The 19397-nt window shown below is 39.2% G+C and overlaps 2 protein-coding genes across 5 annotated transcripts in view; both read right to left on the bottom strand.

The window, feature by feature from the left end:
* The window catches only part of SNRPF (small nuclear ribonucleoprotein polypeptide F), a 273142-nt gene that overhangs the window by 238433 nt on the left and 15312 nt on the right, over positions 1 to 19397 (bottom strand). The gene's annotated exons all lie outside the window — the stretch shown is intronic.
* VEZT (vezatin, adherens junctions transmembrane protein) overlaps positions 1 to 19397 on the bottom strand; it is a 58611-nt gene that overhangs the window by 23920 nt on the left and 15294 nt on the right. For 2 of the 4 annotated variants that reach the window (XM_065670804.1, XM_065670821.1), the window contains exons 3-6: positions 13756 to 13845; positions 11151 to 11326; positions 6552 to 6827; positions 1392 to 1541 (exon numbers count right to left, since the gene is read on the bottom strand). In XM_065670804.1, coding sequence (XP_065526876.1) covers positions 1392 to 1541; positions 6552 to 6827; positions 11151 to 11326; positions 13756 to 13845 — 692 coding nt within the window. The remainder of the gene's footprint in view (positions 1 to 1391; positions 1542 to 6551; positions 6828 to 11150; positions 11327 to 13755; positions 13846 to 19397) is intronic. The other 2 variants (XM_065670812.1, XM_065670831.1) reach the window with 1 other exon arrangement.

Raw genomic sequence — 19397 nt, 5'->3', positions numbered from 1 at the left:
TGTGATAACGTGGCATAATGGTACTTTCATCCTAAAATTTTCTCAAAGACAGATCTAAAAATCAAATCATCCAAAGTAAACAAAACTTTCTTCTCCCCCATTCCTTAATTTAAAAGCCATTCCTTAAGTTTAGTAGTTACAAAACAAGTGGGCAGTCTAATACCCACCAATATTCCTTGACTTGTAACTTCCCCAGCCACAGCAACAACCTATAAACCTGTCCTAACCATTGCTACCCTTCATGCTGGAGGATACTTGAGAAGGCCATGTTAACTGACCCCATTTTCAGATCTGTTGTCCCATGTTCTTAGAAGCAATTCTTGATTATTTCCAAGCTAGGTATCAGTTGCTCTTATAACCTGTTTGAATCAGTCAGAGTAATTTTTCTTTCTTAAGATGTAGCAAATACACCTTATTCCTGAGAGCTAAGAGTGAAGTCTTGAGCCCAGAAGGAGGATGCCTATCCCTACACAAGTTACTGTTTTGCGAAGAAATACTCATTTCCTTCAAAGTGACTGCACATATCAGTAGCTTTGTGTGTTCCCCTGCGTGTTTACACGTCATCACTCAGTACATCCATCCATTTGCCAGGCAAGATACATTAGTCTAGTATTATGTTCCAGGAAGACAAAAGAAGTGATTTGCCATGTCAGATTTTCAACACTCGCACTACCACCAGCTTTTGTTTCCCTGCATGTGTTTTTCCAGATCAGCAACATACCTGTTTTACTTTTTTGCTACAATTCAAGGTGAAGACATTGCTATTTCCTATATAGTACTGCAAGTACAATAAACACAGAAAAAAACCTTGACATGCTAACATTAAAAAGAATGTGTATATATATACATATACATATATATATATACACAAATATATATAAAGAAATACAGATGACACAAAATGGAATCTGAACCAAGTGTTCTGCTCTGATTCAGAGTTGAAACTCCTCAGTCTTATATGTGCCTTTTGGCTAACTAATGTAATCAGAATTTTACCCAGCTTGTCTGAAACAGGAAATCAACTTACCTTTGAACACAGGGGTGTCGAGTGAACGGCCATATTATTCAGAAAAGAGGCTATTTTGGTGCAAGGGGAAAAGATGGCTAAGATGAATTACAAACAAAATCCTGAAGGACTCTGAAAAACACTAACAGTGCTTACACCAAGGGCATGGGTGTGAGTAACTGGGACATTTTCAGTGCATAGAATCTTCTCTCACACTGCACAGTACAAGCATAAATCCCAATCTACTATGCTACCTTTTCTTTGTCTTGTTTAGGTATGTAATTAAATACTGTAAGTTTCTAGATATACTAACTCTAAACACTGGCAAAATTACAGGTAGGTAACTTGGAATATCTGAACTCCTCAGGTTTTGCAAAAAGGATATTTTTTCAGCATGTACAGAGTAGCCAGTCTTGAAGCTCGGAAGTTGGCTCTGACAGAGCGATAAACGGCTTTCCGGAGACCAATAAGATGCTGACTAGGATGCTGTCCAGCTTTATTAAATGGGCAAGCGGCACTGACCCTGTCAAGCAAACTTGAAAAGTAAAATGTGATACAACTGTACAGATGTCCTAAAGTATTTTTAAAAGACAGTACATCAGCTTTCTTATTCCATTACTTAGAAAACTTTTTCAAACCACTCAGTAACTATGAGAGAAAAAAAAAAACCCTAATCAATCATATCAATGATATATATAATAATATATATTATTGTCCAGCATATCAATGATACATTTAATCAGAATGGCAGATAAGCAGCCAGGATTCACTAGGAAACATGACAGGAACACAGGAAGCATTTGTTTTCTCCAAAGATTTCCTAAATTATACACTAAGGGTAGACAGACCATAACGTTACCTTTGATAAAAAATTACCACAAACCCTCTGTAGACTTTGGAAATTTTAAGAAACACTTAACATATACCTCTTTATAGCCAAATTCGTTCAATATTTTTTTGCAGAAAAAATGTGCTACTACATACTGTTTTTCATGCAAACCACTGTATTCTTTCAACTTTTTCCATGCTCTCTTTTCCAGGTCAACGGAGATATTATTTGAGTGGTGACAGATTTTATCATCATGCAATGAATGGCAGCTGTGTCTGTGGGAATCTGATAGGCAAACACACGAAATGTATGCAGCTATACAAGCGTATTTGAAAATATACTTTGGTGTCCACATATTCAGGCAAATATACCATATAAAAGAAACTGTGCCATTTGCCTGTTAGAATATACTTCAGAATGGCTTTAGAACTGTAAGAAATTGCCTCATCTGGAAATAAACTGACTTGTGAACTGGGTAAACATTAAATATGTCTGTGTAACATTAAGCTGTAGAAAATGAAAAAAAAAAAAAATTATTCATATCCAGTTATATCTATTCATACCCAGTCTGATGCCAAACCTATGACTGAGACACTGAAAATAGCCTCTACTTGCTGGGACTGTTTTTACTAGAGTCAGCTCAGGAACAGACATAGAGTGGACAACAGGGTGATGAATTGTGATTAATTGTTTGGAGACTGGAAGCCTGCTTCTGCTTTCACCTTTCCCAGGGCATGGTAAGGAGGTGATTTCATGTCTTCGGCCAGTTAAAAGGGAAAAGCATATATAGGGTACCTGGTAAGACTGAGGTGGGCTGCTTCACTGGGAACTACTTCTGTAACCCAACTGACTGAAGAGCTGACTAAGCCAGGAAACCTGACCCTGGTGGAAAAATGTCAGTCCTACTGCATGTGCTTAGCTGGACCATGCTGCACATTGACTGGGAGGGGAAATAGCTTATCGCCTCACTGTCAAATATGAAAAGCAATGCAGCCCACCCAGTGAGCAAGGCTGGACCCATATCAGCATGTTAAATATGATTAACACAAGGAGATTCATGCCAAAACCTGCAGTATATTGAATACGCTAGCCAAAATAGCACATTAAAATGTCTGTGTACCATATTAAATGATGTGATATTAAAATGGTTTATATAACATCTCATAAAGTACTTTAAAACCTGAATAAAATAAACCCAAATTGCATTAATTTCAATTTCTAAATGTAAATCTAAAATGCTAGTCTTGCCATACATTTCACTAGGGAACACGGCATGTAAAATACATGCCAATTTTTAACATTCCCCTAGCTTTTGAAGATAACAGCTGGAAGTGTTTATGAATAAACTCTCCCATCAGTTTGTAGACTCAAGCCCTGGGTGAACTGTCAGAAGCAGGCTCAAAGAACAAAATTCTTCTACTGTAAAAGAGAGAAAGAGATCTGCGTTCTGCTACAATGATATAAGCATTTCCAGCTCCCATACAGAACAAATATAGCAGAACCCACTCACAGCATGTACTGCCAGTAATAAACAAAACAATTTGCTTTCCTTCTGGGAGGCCTTGTTTCAGTGCATTTTATAAAATAATTCTTTTTTATTCAAGTAATCTCGAATTAGTATAACTTGCTATTAATGTCTACACCAGACATGCCATATCATTAAGTTCCTAATGTTCCATTTATCTTCTATATATTTTAATTGGACTTAAAAAATGTTACCAACTTTGCATACCAGCCACAAATAGCAAGAAGTAAAAAGGTTAAGGGCGAATTTCCTCTTTCCTACTGCTCCAAACCATTCTACAAGTAAAGAACAGTGACTTATTTCTCCATTGATCTCACAAGCCAAATTTTAAATAAGTTCTCAACTTATAACAAACTTGTATAGACACATTAATAAAAACCTGTTACTGTACTCCACCAGGAAAGCAGTTCTATAAAGATGCTATATACACCAATATGTGTTCATAGAGCTTGATTCTAGTTTAAAATGTAGTAAAAAAGGGAGCGTTTTGGAGAAAAGCTAATCATTTCAGTGACAAGGAAATAATTACTCAATGCTTACTGCTGCAGCCTTTCATTATGTATTTCTACAGCTTCCATTTCATAATGTATGAGACAATGGACATACTTTCATTACCCAGAGGAAATTCCAGGCTGCAATCCATGATCAGGCTTCATTTGTCTAATTGCAAATGAAGCCATTAGACAGAAATAGTGCCATTCTGCCTGAGTATAGCACTACCCTACATTGGCTACACAATTTCTGTAATCCAAACTACCCTGGTGAGGTCCCAGCCATCTCTGCAACGCAGAGCTTGTACTGTGCAGACATCCCTGAAATGCCAACAATAGTGTTAAACACTTCTGAAGGCCATTCTGAAATCGAAATATCCAGTTACCTTTGAGAGCAGCTAACATAAGAGGCCTGCTAGTTCCCTTTCTATGTGGCTGCTGTGGGGTTTCAGGAATGAAGGCAAAATTATGCTTGAATTGGTTAATCATATAGCAGTCACTGTCGCAGTAGTAAACCAGGGAACCAGTGGACAACCGACTGAAAACTCATGAAGAAAAATTTAACATTTACAGAGACAGTCAAATATCAATTAACAAGGGGGAACAGGGTAGAACAAAGCAAAGCCACGGAGATTTCAAAGCATATGCTAATTAGCTTACAAGAACTTTGCAACGGACAGTGCAATAAGGAGAAGCAGTAGTGGAATACAAGGAGCTTCAGGCCAAAGCTGCAGACCTGGGCTTGCCATATCAGTATTTAGCTAAGTACACCTAGCCAAAATCTGAACTCAGTACTGTTTGAATGTCAGCTTCAGTATTTTAACACTGACAACACAGTTAATGCACATTCCAAACAATGCTGAGCTAGAAGTATACTAGAACAGCAACACAGGTATCACCGAACAGGACGCAGCTCTACCTGATTGAAATCCCATTCCTTCAAGGATGAAAAATGACACAAGAAGATACTCATTAACTTTTAGATGCAATCATTTCTATTGCCCTGTGACTCTGAACTAGCATTAAGACTTTGACAAATTTACTACAGGAGAACACACAAAACTTTGTTCTGCTACGGTTTATTGTAGCAAAATTCTGGAAGAAAAAACGTAACTAGTTTTTCAGATCATACATGAAGTGCTATCTCAAGAGAGAATTTCAGGTGCCCTGTGCAGCAGCATCTTTTGCTTATATGGTTGCAGAAAAGAACACTTTGGAATTAGACTTTCCTCCAGGCTAAATCAAACAAAAACCTGCACAGCACTGACTTCTTCATACTGGACAACTGCTCCAACGAGGATGCTGGCACAGTCAGACTTCTCCCACTCCATCCATACTCCAAAGTCTTTGGAAAAGCTTGCCAAAGTTTTAAGTAAAGAGGCTATTAGATCAAGCATCAGCTTAAAGACCAGTCTGTTTTCTGTTAATTTGTTATCTAAGATACGTAGTAAAAGAACAAGACACTAGCAATATAGACATTGACCACAAGTTTGTTTGCTTTAACTCAGGAGTAAATCCAAATGTTTTTCTCATCTGTAATTTGGACAAGCCCTAACAATAACTTCTTTTAAGAACCCATTTGCAAAGACAAGACTGCCAATTGCTTAACTATATGCTTCTTCAGCAAAAAAACAAAACAAACCAAAACACATAACTAGGCAGACTGAAGACGTGCTTTTGCATTCCAAAGGGAGAATGAAACATTTCTTCAGTGAAGCATACTGAAGGTATCTCAAGCTAGAAAATGAATTCAAAACGTTAAGTCTACAATTTCAAACCTGCATGTAAAAACATGCGCCTGAGTGCATGGTCTGGCAGGAACAAACAATTCCTTCATGCACACAAAGGAATTTTTTTACTGTTTTTAGAAATTAGTTGACTGGCACATTCACCCTCCTTAAGTCTAATTGGCACAGGTATGTATCTAGCCACAGGCTGCTATAAAAGAAAAGCATACATGGCAATGAGAGTGCGTAGAAGCAGGCCTGTTGGCTTTGGGATCATTGCATACACTAAACATATTCTCATGTCCTTTCACACAGCAAATAGGTGAAAAACGCCAAATAGCTACAAGAGCTAAATAACCAGGAACATTTTCATATCCCTTAAGTGAGATGCAAATTCAGCAGTAAATAATTTAAGAATTTAAACACCTCATCTCTCAATGAGCAATGTAACCTTTAGTTGAGGTGGGAAATGACCTTTAATGGTCTTCACTGATTGCTGTGTTCTCATTACTTCAGACTGTTGTTTGTTAAATAAAAATAGAATTATGATGTCATCTTGTTTTCTAAAATATGAATGATTACTTGCAGTCAGTTTATTTACATAGATTTGGTAATAAAATATATACCCCCCCATACAAACCGCCCTCTAAATGACTCCCCAAAATACTTAACTAAATTGATTCAAAATCCATTTCTTCATGTGTTTCACTGATAGCAGAGTAGGAGATTTCAGTGACATAAAAGTTTGGTGAGACTTAATTCTCCTTCAGGATGCCAGGTTTTAAAACTGAATTGTTAGAATTCATACATTTAGTATGAATGGAAATGATACTATTTTATGTGAACAAAAAGCTTTAAGTATCACGTTTTTCAGAAATTCCACTTGTTATGTGAGATGGTGTAACCAGACAATTTTAGAAGGCATCTGGCTTGAATGGATCTGTGTATTATATAAAGGGAAATATAGACTCACAGGGTAAATCCTCTGGAAATTACTTCAGTCTCTTGAATGAGTCGTAGAGATTTCCTCACAAGATTAGTAAAAGCTCGGCTATTTGCCACTGTTTCTTCCAGCTGGATACAGTATTTTCGCAGGGACATTTGCAGCTTGGCTGTCCTCCATGTGCCCCACACTCGAAAGACTGCATAGACAAGCAGAACCAGTCCCCATAGCAGCCACGATGATTCCTTCCACCATGAGGGAAGCATAAGCAGTGCACTTACAAAGGCAAGAAGCAGCGAGACATCCCTGCAAACAGAAAAAGTATCATCAACCACAGATTCCTGAGGTCAAATGAGTGGCAAAATCATGAAGATACTGGTTGCATCTGACATTATGACATCTTATTATGGGGTTTTTATACAGATTCTGAAGGGAGCTGTAAACACTGAAAAATATTCCTAGTCGCAGATTTACATGTATTTACATGTACATGATACTACTTGGGCACTATACCCTAAGGAAACATTTTTCTGGCTTTTTTATGGCACAAGGAGAAGAATAATGTAGCACTTTGAAAGGTCAGTTTCTCTTACGCATACAACTTTAAAATAAAAGAATAGAAAAGAAAATAGAATAAGAAAAAACCTGACTACTCAGCATTATAATCCAGGGTGGGTGGGAATTGGAATATCTGTACTTCCAGGTTCCAGAGTACAGTAGGGAAGGGCATATTTCTTTTGGTAACAAAATCCTCAAGTAATGCCAGCTTTATTTTTTCTAGAGTCTGACTCATTTAACTTGGACACCAACACAGCACGAGTTTTTAACACGTTTTTATAGAGATGGCTTGTATAATCATTTTAAATAATTTAGAAGCTTAGAGAACAGTTACTGTATCTATCTCAGTAATCAGTTATTTCTCAAGGACACCAAAAAACCTTCATAAAGCTGTTATTTTCACCTAGAAAAATTACACAAAACCAAGTAACTGCTAGAAAATACACCGTGTTTCACATATAGTATTATAGTTGCATTTTTTTAAATGACAGTCCAGAGATGGATGGGATATGGGCTTCAAGATGCATAACAACTTTATTTTTGCATATTTTTTGAAAGAAAAAGATTCACTTTCTTTACCTGCATATCCTGTATATAGTTTTGGAAGTATTCACAAGGAATATTTCCCCATTTCTAAAATTAGGCATGATCTGTGGATTTCTATTTTCTGGACAGTTTTGCGGTCATATTTCAACACGGTTTACAAGTGTTTATCCTTCAGGGCTACTGATAGCTTTCATTAAAAGTCCAGGGTTAAAATATTCCAGATAAGTAATTAACTTTAAAAAGGACAGACACGTAGTCTACAACTTGCTTGGTACATTAAAAATAAAATCACACACATAGAAAATGAATCACAGCAATGAAAGACTCAAAGAGATTTAAAAGCTCACTTTGTCCATTTTCGGTTTCTGGTTAATCCAGATCATCACAGACAGACTGAAGAAGAAAATTCAGACTCCACAACCCGCCCAGGAAGCTATTGCAACTCATAAATATCCTTAGAGTTCAAAAGATTACCCCCAAGTCCAGTCGGAATCACTGGCAAATTAATTGCATTATTTTTCCTCACATCCTTTCCTTCTCCGAACAGAATAAATGACGACTGATCACCACCTTCCTATTAGCTAACTTCTACACATCGTAACACTGCTTCATCCCACCTCAATTTTGTCCATTTTGGCCAAACAACCCTAGCACACTCTAACATTTCCAAAAGACTGTATTTTTTTAAACTCATTATTCTTCTTGTTCTGCTCTGGCCTGTCTCTAAATTGCCTATGCCTCTCCGAGTGTGGCATCCAAAAACAAATGCTGTAGTCTAACACAAGGCTTAGGGAAACAGACAGAAAAGTAACCCCCTGCATGCTGCATTTAATAAGGACACCAGGATGAGACCTGTCATTTTTTCAATAATTTCCTGAAGCATTGAATTTATACTCTGCAACCAAATGCAGGTCCTTTTCTGAAGTAGTACTGCCTACCCAATTATTAACCACCTGTTTGTTCGTTTGATTTTTCCTTCCCAAAAGCATTAGACTTTTGTCTATTGACTTTTCTACTGATTTCAAGGTATTTCTCAAAGCTACTTTTGAATTCCATTCTGCCAAAACATTTACAAACTTGGTGCTGTCTGTAAGCTGAGCATTATTCACAAATTTTGTAAGCGTCCTTTATCATCTGAACAGTTAAAGAAACAATGAATAGTGCTAGGACCAAGACAAAGCACTGCAAAAATCTGTTTCAGAAGTTCTCTTGTTTGACAAACGGCATCAGTAATGACATATCACAACTTAAACAGTGGGGGTTTTAACATGCTGTGGCTTTATAATAACTTTATCCATCTTCCTAATATAGCATGAAAACATAGCACGGGGATGTGTTATGAGGTATTTTTATTTACTGATTCCTGTCCATTTCTGAGTAAGACCCAGAGAATTACAGATCAGTCAGTCTCACCTCTGTGCCTGGCAAAATCTTGGAGCACATTCTCCTGGAAGGCATGCTAAGGCACATGAAAAACAACAAGGTGCTTGGTGACAGCCAGATGGCTTCGCTAAAGGGAAATCCTGCCTGACCAATTTGGTGGCCTTCTATGATGGGGCTACGGAACTGATGGACAGGGGTAGAGCAGTTGATGTCATCTACCTGGACTTGTGCAAAGCGTTTGACACTGTCCCACACGACATCCTTCTCTCTAAATTGGAGAGATATCAATTTGATAGGTGGACCACTCGGTGGATAAAGAACTGGCTGGATGGCCGCACACAAAGAGTTGTGGTCAATGGCCCAGTGTCCGGCTGGAGACCAGTAATGAGTGGTGTCCCTCAGGGATTGGTGTTGGGACCAGTCTTGTTCAACAGCTTTGTTGGTGACACAGTCAGATTGAGTGTGCCCTCAGCAAGTTTGCCGATGACACCAAGCTGTGTGGTTTGGTTGATATGCTGGAGGGAAGGGATGCCATCCAGAGGGACCTTGACACGCTTGTAAGGTGGGCTGATGCCAACCTCATGAAGTTTAACCATGCCAAGTGCAAGGTCCTACACCTGGGTCGGAGCAATCCCAGGCACAACAACAGACTGGGCAAAGAAGAGATTCAGAGCAGCCCTGCAGAGAAGGACTTGGGGGTGCTGGTTGATGAGAAAATGAACATGAGCTGGCAGTGTGTGCTTGCAGCCCAGAAAGCCAACCGTATCCTGGGCTGCATCAAAAGGAGCGTGACCAGCAGGTAGAAGGAGGTGATCCTGCCCCTCTACTCTGCTCTCATGAGACCTCACCTGGAGTATTGTGTGCAGTTCTGGTGTCCTCAACATAAAAAGGACATGGAACTGTTGGAACAAGTCCAGAGGAGGGCCACGAGGATGATCAGGGGACTGGAGCACCTCCCACATGAAGACAGGCTGAGGAAGTTGGGGCTGTTCAGCCTGAAGAAGAGAAGGCTGCATGGGGACCTCATAGCAGCCTTCCAGTATCTGAAGAGGAGCTATAGGAATGCTGGGAAGGGACTCTTCATCAGGGACTGCAGTGACAGGACAAGGGGTAACAGGTTAAAACTTAAACAGGGGAAGTTTAGATTGGATATAAGGAGGAAATTCTTTCCTGTTAGGGTTGTGAGGCACTGGAATGGGTTGCCCAGGGTGGTTGTGAGTGTTCCATCCCTGGCAGTGTTCAAGGCCAGGTTGGATGAAGCCTTGGGTGAGATGGTTTAGTGTGAGGTGTCCCTGCCCATGGCAGGGGGGTTGGAACTGGATGATCTTGAGGTCCTTTCCAACCCTATCTATTCTATGATTCTATGAAATTCTTTCCTGTTAGGGTGGTGAGGCACTGGAATGGGTTGCCCAGGGAGGTTGTGAATGCTCCATCCCTGGCAGTGTTCAAGGCCAGGTTGGACGAAGCCTTGGGTGGCATGGTTTAGTGTGAGATGTCCCTGCCCATGGCAGGGGGGTTGGAACTAGATGATCTTAAGGTCCTTTTCAACCCTAACTATTCTATGATTCTGTAAGACCCTCTGTCAGAACACCCACTGTCCTCGCTGTTTTTCAAATACAGGTGGTAGCTGTTCTGACACTGCTGCAGCAGCTAGCTCCTTCAGTTTTCCAGGGTGAATTTCACCAGTCTCTGCTGGCTTGAATGCATCTTCTTTAAAAATGCTTTAGTCTGTTCTGGCATTCTACATCTGAAAATTTACTGCACACACCTCCCCAACATATTTATGAAGACCACAGCAAAGAAGGCACTTTTCAAATCATCTCCAGAATCATGTCTCATTTATCAAAATCACCATTGTATAGCTTTAGAAATTCAAGAATTAATCAACCATGTTAGTTCTTCCCTAGAGCACATATTAGGGTTCATGTAGCTATCTCAGATTAAAACTGACTTTCGCAATAAAACACTTGAGGAAAAAAACATGCGTATACAAAAATCTGGGGACTAGTGGACCAAAGACTCAACAACCTGAGGAAAAAAAAAAAGTAGTTACTTTGTAGCTGCATTTTATATAAAGAACACACAATATATTTATTGCTTGTTTCTCAGTGAGTATGGTGGTACATATTCTCTGTACAATACCAAATATTAGGAGTTGCTAGGGAGCGTAGCGTTGGAAGCTGTCTGTTTTCCTGTTGCTTACACTGCCCTGCAGACAGGATACTGGGGTCAAGGAACTCAATCAGTTCCACATCCTCCTGCAGCAGAACTTCCTGTTGCAGGATGGTACGGAGCGTGTCAAATCGAAATCCAACATCCTAGCCACGAATGGGCAGGAGAAAAAAACAGGCATTAGTAGAGAATATGCAAATTCTTAAAATTAAGTTAGTAGAACAAGGAAAACACCCAGACACTCTACACTTTGATGACAACAATCTGTTCCCAACTACTACAGAAATGTTTTAGATATATCATAAGTAGCTACTTCATTTTTATTAAAGCTGTTTAACTTTAAAAACTCACATATTTCCTAACAGTTCAGACTTGCAGGATGCATTGCACTGACTTTGTGATCTGACCTAGATAGTAACAATACCTGGAAATGTGCCACAGATTATGCCAATATATTTGCGTAAGAATCAGAGAGGTACTGTATCTATGAGAAGGTCATTAATAAAACACCGAACACATGGGGTTTTTTTGATGTCATGACATAATTTACATCATTAAAAACAAAAATTAGGAAGAAAAGGAGGGATATTACAGATTAATCAACAAAAAATCACCTGTGGATACTTAAAAACATTAGGGTAAATGCACTGGACTCAAGCCTTGAGCGAAGACAGTGAAGCCCTCTCCTGCAAGATTCTGTGTCTTTCCAAAGGAACTCAATCCAAACATGAAATGGCATGGGACTCTGAAGACCACACACGTGCTGAACTCCAGGCAGACTTCAGGGAGTTACATATGGATTTGATGCCATGATAAGCATTTGCTATTTTTTTTCCTTACAAGTACAGCTCTTCAAGACAGATACAAAGCTCTTTAAGCCAAGTCTATCCATTAGAGAAGCCCCCTGAAATTTTAATTTGCATACTGCACCAAACTATAATTACAAAACAAGTTAAGAATGTCATAACAAAACCCAGCAACTACTGAACATGTGCATCTTTACATCTAGTCAGATTACAGGAGGGAAAGGAGATTATGTCTGAAAACCCTCTATTAGAAGCTTTCAACAGAAGCATGACATTTCACAGTACAAGATCTGTTTAGTTCTGTCACTGACAGACTGAGATTCTCTATGAAACTAGAAGATAACTAGTTGAAAGTTTAATTCCATACATTGATGTCGCTTGAGATATTTTGCATTCTACTTTTAATAGCAAACATTTGTTTGAGGACTGTGCAAGAGGAAACTCTGCCTCCTCCGACGCATCCTGTGTCATTTCAGTACCCTACTGTAGCAAACAGCAGGAGAAACATGTTTTCCGTACTCTTTGGTTGTGTCTCCATCTCAAGAAAGTAAGGCTAAAAAAAGCTGTTAAGATAATACCTTTGATTCATAGGGGAAGAGGGAGGAATTAAAAAAGACAATCCACGATCACTAATAGGAGGAAATTTTGTTATCTTGAGATAAGGGAGAAGAGATAACAATTGGACTTAGCAGAACTCAACTGTTCGCTTTTTTTTGAAGCTACATCTGAAGACATCATCCCTACATCATAGCAATAAAAAATAAATCAAAATGCTAACTTTTAGATTCTGGGACAGTCTGACTAATGTGACATTGGCAAGCCAGACCAGGAAACTGGAACAGCTGGGTGCAAGTTAAAGCAGATCTCAGTTAAGCCCAGGCTTAACTGACCTGGCTGGAAAGTAGCACTGCAGAGAACAGTGGCACCATAAAACTATTTGTAACTATGTGGGGTAGAACTATGACTCTTCAGTCTAGCTCATGCAGCCTGACTTGGGCCCTAAAAGTTCCTGCAGGCTCCGGTAGGAGAATACAAATTCAGGTGGGCAGATGGACTCCCAACCGCTTCTGAACTGCTGAGATGAGAGCACACAGATACTACAGAGGACTGCTCTTGCCTCTCCCTGCAGACAGACCGCTACACAGATGTCATCCGCTCTTAAGCTGTAACACTGTTCTGAAGCATTACAACTGAGGTGCCTTAGTTTGTTTAGCTTTTCCCAAATGCAGAAGCACTCTGGGCAGCAGTGTAGGAACAAACGGGCCAGGATGGGTTCAGGGGTAGTAGATCTGCACTGTGGTGGTGCTATGCCTGAGCTAATGCACTGAAACAGAGAGTGAAGCAATACTCAGATGAAGCTCTAGAGCCTTCTGTCTTGAGCTGTGTCTGCAAAGCACTAGGCTGCAATAATTGAACTTTCACAGCCAGTGTCTCCACACTGGCTTCCATCAAAGAGTGTAGCTACTCTGTAGGTTAATACCTTTCAGCTTTCAAGAATTTATTTAATTTCTCTTATATGTTTTATTTTTATTTCTCTTCCACATTTTGAAAACCTTCAACCTGGCTACTGACACTGTTTCTGTTCTTGTGTGCTCAATTTGCTTGCCACAGTAACTCTGAAAACCAGAATGAATATTATCTGAAGTAAAACTCTTAGAGCCAAAACCAACAATACAGACCAAAGATGGTGGTCAGAGGATGAGGTTCAGAGGAGAGGAAGACCTGTGGACTGGGAAAGTAAATGGAAAAAAAAAAAAGGAATCACTTACCAGTCGGTGAAGTATATCATTATTTTTCTTATAATGTGGAAAAGGAAACCAGCTTCTAAAGAACTCAACTAGTTTTGACAGGATGCTTTGCTGAAGGGAACAGAAATTATTCCAATTAGAAAAAAAAACAACCAAACCAACCAAAACCAAGCCAAAAATAAATAACAACAGGCAATTCCTTTATTTCTGCATTTGCTCTTCTTGTTAATTCAGACCCAAGTACCTGTAAGGAAGTTTCACTTACTGTGTCTGGCCTAACTTCAGAGTACACTAAGGAACATCTGCTTCCTGTCAGTTTGCTTGTACACACAAGAGCGTGAACTAAAGCTTTCAGTAACCCCACCTATTTGGAGCATAATGGATTGTTATTGTACTGTTAAAAATAACTACAGCTAGAATTAGTTTGATCTTAAGTTGGCAAACGCTGCATCGCTATGAAAAACCTTCTCTCTCCTTGAGGATAAAAGAAGGTTAAATGTCTAATTGGGAATGAAGAAAAGACGAGGAGAGGAACAACCTTTCTTTGGCAGACCACCACAGACTGAGGGCAAGGCTTTGGAGAAGTTGTGAGCAGAGACAGGGAAGAGTGACTGTAAGAAGAGGAACCGTCCCAGAACCTCCCTGTCCCAACCGGTGTGTGCTATCAGGTACTTTGCCCCCATGCTGCTTTCCATGCCTACTAAACCCACACTTTCATCTGGGCTGTAAATGTAACACTAATTAGCAGGACTTCTTCTTTGTCATCACACATTTCACTCATGTATCTTCCTAAAATAGGATGTATGAAAGATTATAGCTAAATAGATGCATATTGTTTCACTCTGTAGCCATTGAATGAAAAAGAAAGTTTTTGACATGCATTGTGTATCTACTTCCCTCAGACTGAGCTGACAGGAGGTGTTCTTCAAAATACTTACATGTATTTCATGATTTCTGAGGCCCTACCTCTTATCTTCAGACTGCTGACATGCAATACAATCAAACCAAATGTATGCCCCCAAAAATTAACTCTGGAGCACCTGCATGTGTACCCCCACTCCTCGTTCTGTTGTTTTGGGGTTTTCTTCCTTTTTTCCCCCCCCAACTATAAGGTGAGAAATAGAAGAGTAAAGCCAAGCAACAAGAGCTTGGAGCTCTATGGTTAGTGGTGTGATAAACCTGACAGCCCTTTTCAAGGCAGCATGACACAAGTTTGATGAAGCAAGCCAGGGCAGAATAGCTTTGAGTAAACATCAGAAATTGTCACCCTGAAGCCCTTATGCTTCAACAATTTTTGTAATAACTTACTTTGGCATCCATTTATGTACCTAAGTTGAGTTTTTCTTTATGTATGTCTCATCTTTCTGTGTACGGTTACAATTGCAGACCTATACCAAAAGGAAGTGTTTTTAGGTCAGTGGAGAGACATACCAAAAGGGGTTTCGTAATTATAGCTCTTCCCGATACACAGGCATCATTGTGGCTTACTAGGAGGAGCTATCCCGACAATCCACACTTCTTAGACTATGGAATAAATCCAAGGGATTGTATTTTGATGTTGCTCAAGGGCACTGACGTAAGTTGGAAGGGGAGAAGAGTGTCACAAACTGCAGCACTGGATTATCCTCCAAGTTTCTTGTGAAGTGGTGAAAAATAAAACCAAATTTGCCAATTACAATTTGTAGAAAATAAACAAAGGTCTTTGCTCTGTATTTAAGCTGCAGACAGGACACTTCATTCAGAAGTACTTTTCCCCATACTTTGAAAGCAGGGTACAGAAAAATTGTCCATTTACTGTTGAAAATGATGCCTCTGGAGCTTCCCGTTTTCAACTGTTTAGCTTTCCTAAGTCTTTGGGGTTTTTATCATGAACATGTAAACCTACATCAGGATAATTTCAAACTGCTACCAGCTGATTAAACTAGACTGTGGAATTACTGAAAAAAAACCCCAAAACAACAGACCAGGAAACCAAAACCATACTAGTGTGCTATGTAAATAATCTTTTGGTTTCTTTTTTGTGTTTTAGCTTAAAAATAAAAATCTGAGCTTGCACAAACACTCAACAGGCATGTCAGTGCTTGAAAACACAAAACAAGACAACTCACTGTCTTAGGCTGTGACCCAGTAGAGTACAGTAACACATTAAATTATTCAGATCCTTGAACTAGTGTCTCACAGTTTGCATTCCCATTGGGAGTGTTACTGACAAGTAAAACAACTTTCATCAACACACAAGTCAGGTCATGTTGCCAATGTTTCTGGAGCATTCTTCTCACAGCTTTAGAACACCACTCAGTCAACCCCCTTGTAAACTAACAAAGAAGTATAACTCCTAACATTAAAAACCATAAAAATATAAAAACTATTTTAGGTACATTAATTTGAATCTAAAATAAAATTTTAAGGACTATTTCTCTTTTGCACACGATAAACCTGAAATGGCAAGCTAGCAGGTATCTAAAATATCATTCATTCACATTGGCACCTTTCAATTCTGTGCACTTCAGAAAGAAGGTAATGCTACATATTCAATACTTTCCAGCTATTCAGAGCTAGCATTGAGTGGGTGGGAGACCTAGACAAAGGCAAAGGACTAGTCCCTCTGACTTTCTACATCAGGTCATCTGCACTGCTACTGAGGGCTAGCCCAAACACAATCCTCAGTAGCAGCTGCCAGCACCAGCCCTGTTCTAGCGATGAAATATTATCACATCTTAGATGGGATAAGGTGTGACAGTATAATCAATTTAAACATTCAGATATGCACAGCAGTCTAAGAAAATGACTGTGAAAGAAAAAATGTAAATGGGAAGAAATTTGTCCTGTAAAGATCAAGCAGAATTATCCAAATAGTATTTAATTCCAGAAAACAGGTCTAGGAGCTCTTGCAAGCAGTGCTGTGGAGTATCAAGTGATCATGAGACCATAACTTTACTGTAATTTCCTCCAGAGACTAGTACAGCCAGGAACACTGCACCTATAATTACCGTGCTAAATCACATCTCTATACTCCCTCAGATTGGAGCTTGGCATTTCATCAGTCCTCAGAACACAACCTTGAAGCACCTTCACCTTTATTGAGCTTTTCAGCTTAATGTTCACATGCTTTGCTTGGCAGGACAAGAAGACACAGCAGCAACGTTTGTATCAGTCAGTAGGAACCCCTTTCTTTCCCAGATTTTTTTTTCAGTCCCTGAAGATCCCAGACTACATCTTTCCTTGCCAAAATCTTGCTACATGTCACCAGAATGTATTTGCACAGGGTTCATATTTGACTGGATATATGAGGAGTAAACAACCTCAACTCAAAGACACAGCAACCCTGCACCTTTTCTATTTTTATTTTACTAAAGTGTTCGAGGCATTTGTAAACTTGCTTTTCAGAAGAAAAGGAAAATATATGCATGTACTAGACATCACTCGGCATGGAACATCATCCGTGCCCTGTGATTGTATTTTGCACAACACTAAGCCTCAGCAAGATCATTATGTACCAGGACTATGGGTAGGTACATATTCAGAACTCAGAAACCACGTTTCCCAGACATTTTATAACTTCAGTAGATTAGGCCAGGGAAGGCTGAGAGAAGGAAAGTGACAACTTGATCATGAAAAATTGAGGAAACGATTGGATAGGGATGTTCATAATTCGCCTGCATGTCATGCAAATGTTGCAGCAAAGCCTCAGATCCTTCTAAATCTAGTCTACTTCTTTAAAAGTGTGGCCAGCTGCCTTTCCTTCATTCTCTTTCCTTTTGAGACACCCTACCAAAATGGGACACAGAAATCAAATGACAAAACCAGACTTTCTGACATCAGATTACAAAAGAAAAGTGTTCACATTCCCAAACTGGTACTGGAACACCAGCAGAAAGAACTTATACCACTAGTTACACAAAGGGTTCTTCCACCACATATCCTTGTCTAGACAGAGATGAGACAATGTGAATGTCATCCTAGTATTTGTATGAAATGGACAGCACATTTTCACACACCCACTCCCTGCAAGTTGCAAGGCAAACCATGGCAAATTACCTCTACATCTGACACAATACTGGAGGACTTGCTCCCAACACAATAAAATTAAGTGTAAAATGCTTAAGGGGAAGGAAGGGGAAAAAAACAGAATATTTGAGGCTTTTCAAAGCAGTGCACTTAATCCTTTTGAGGTTCTTCACCCCACAGCACTTTTGTATTAAATTTGGTGGAAATCATATATATGAACATGGCATCATACTGCTTTACTGAATTCCACAAAACTAACTATGCAAAATAAAGTAATGCAGCTAGCAAGTGACACTGCATGCATTACTTCATAGTAACAAACAGATAGCCAATAAAGTATGTCACTCTAATTTTCAGTTAACAGTGGTTTGATTAAAGTCTTCCTGCACTAAGCCAGAATAGGTATCTTCAACATAAACGTACCTCAAAACTGCCAATAGCTTTTAAAGGGAAGACAAAACTTCAGGTGGTTTCTTAAGGGCTATGGTGACAATAACTGACAATTCTGAAAAGTAAGGCTAGTGAGCCTAATATTTCCATGAATATTTTCAAAGGTAGTTTAAATTAAAGTATAAAAAATTATGAGTTAAATCCTGAATTAAATTCAGCTTTGCCTTGTGACCACTGATAAAAGCAATTGTATTACAAATGCAACAGCTATCCACATCAACATTAACTAGAAATCAATTTATTCATTAAATTTGAAATAATCTTATGGCAGAGAAATCATCTGAGGAAGCATGGAGACACTGCAAGAATCACTTCTCCTCCTCCCCTCAATTAACCTGTTTCGTGAGCTCACAAATCCTCAGCACACGAGACCGGAGTTCTGTAATCAAGCTGCTTCCTGATTCTTCTCTACATGATTACTGAACTCTTTGAAAAGCTGTAAACTCTACAAGGACATGGCTGAACTTAGGGGTTCTTATTATAGTAAGATTATTTTTTACAGGTGTCTAATTCATGTGCTGGGCATGTAGTACTTACTGATCTGTCCAGTGGATATGCACCCTGCATCTTATCTACATTATCATCTTCGATCAGAAAGTGGGGCATGAGAGAAAGGAGACATGGCACACTTGTGAGGGACTACAAGTCTCAGAAACTGGGGTTCGAGGCTGTGAAGCAAAGCGCACAGCTTGGTCTTACCTGCACACAGGTAAAACCAAACTATGACCAATCTATGCCTGAAGATTAATTCCAACAGAACTGAAGACCAAAGCAAAATGTTTCATGTTTTATCATAATGTCTTTTCAAATGGATTAATGAGTGTGAAGAAGCTTATCTAGTCTATACAGAGAGTGGTTGAAATGAATATCACTATATGAAAATATGACCCATCAACACTCTTCTGAATACTGCTAGATGAATAAGCTTCCCAATGCAATTTCTAAATTTCCACTTCAAAGACTGCATGTCAGTGCTTGCAAGTATACCATAGCAAACGTTTCAAAAACCACATTCTTCCCCCAGATCAGAAAAAAACCCAACTGATGTTATCCACATCAATTCATCCACTTCCTAATCCTACCCTTTAAGATCGTACACACAGCACAATAGATTAAAAATCTCACAAAAAAATAAATGCTTCTGACCTAAACCAAAGGAGGAACAAAAGGGACACATACAAAAGTGGAAAAAAATTGTGGAAATA

The sequence above is a fragment of the Lathamus discolor genome, chromosome 1 (genome assembly GCF_037157495.1).
Source record: "Lathamus discolor isolate bLatDis1 chromosome 1, bLatDis1.hap1, whole genome shotgun sequence".
In the NCBI taxonomy this organism is placed as follows: domain Eukaryota; kingdom Metazoa; phylum Chordata; class Aves; order Psittaciformes; family Psittacidae; genus Lathamus; species Lathamus discolor.
The sequence above is the reverse complement of the archived record's forward strand: the minus strand, read 5'-3'. Positions and strand labels throughout refer to the sequence as shown.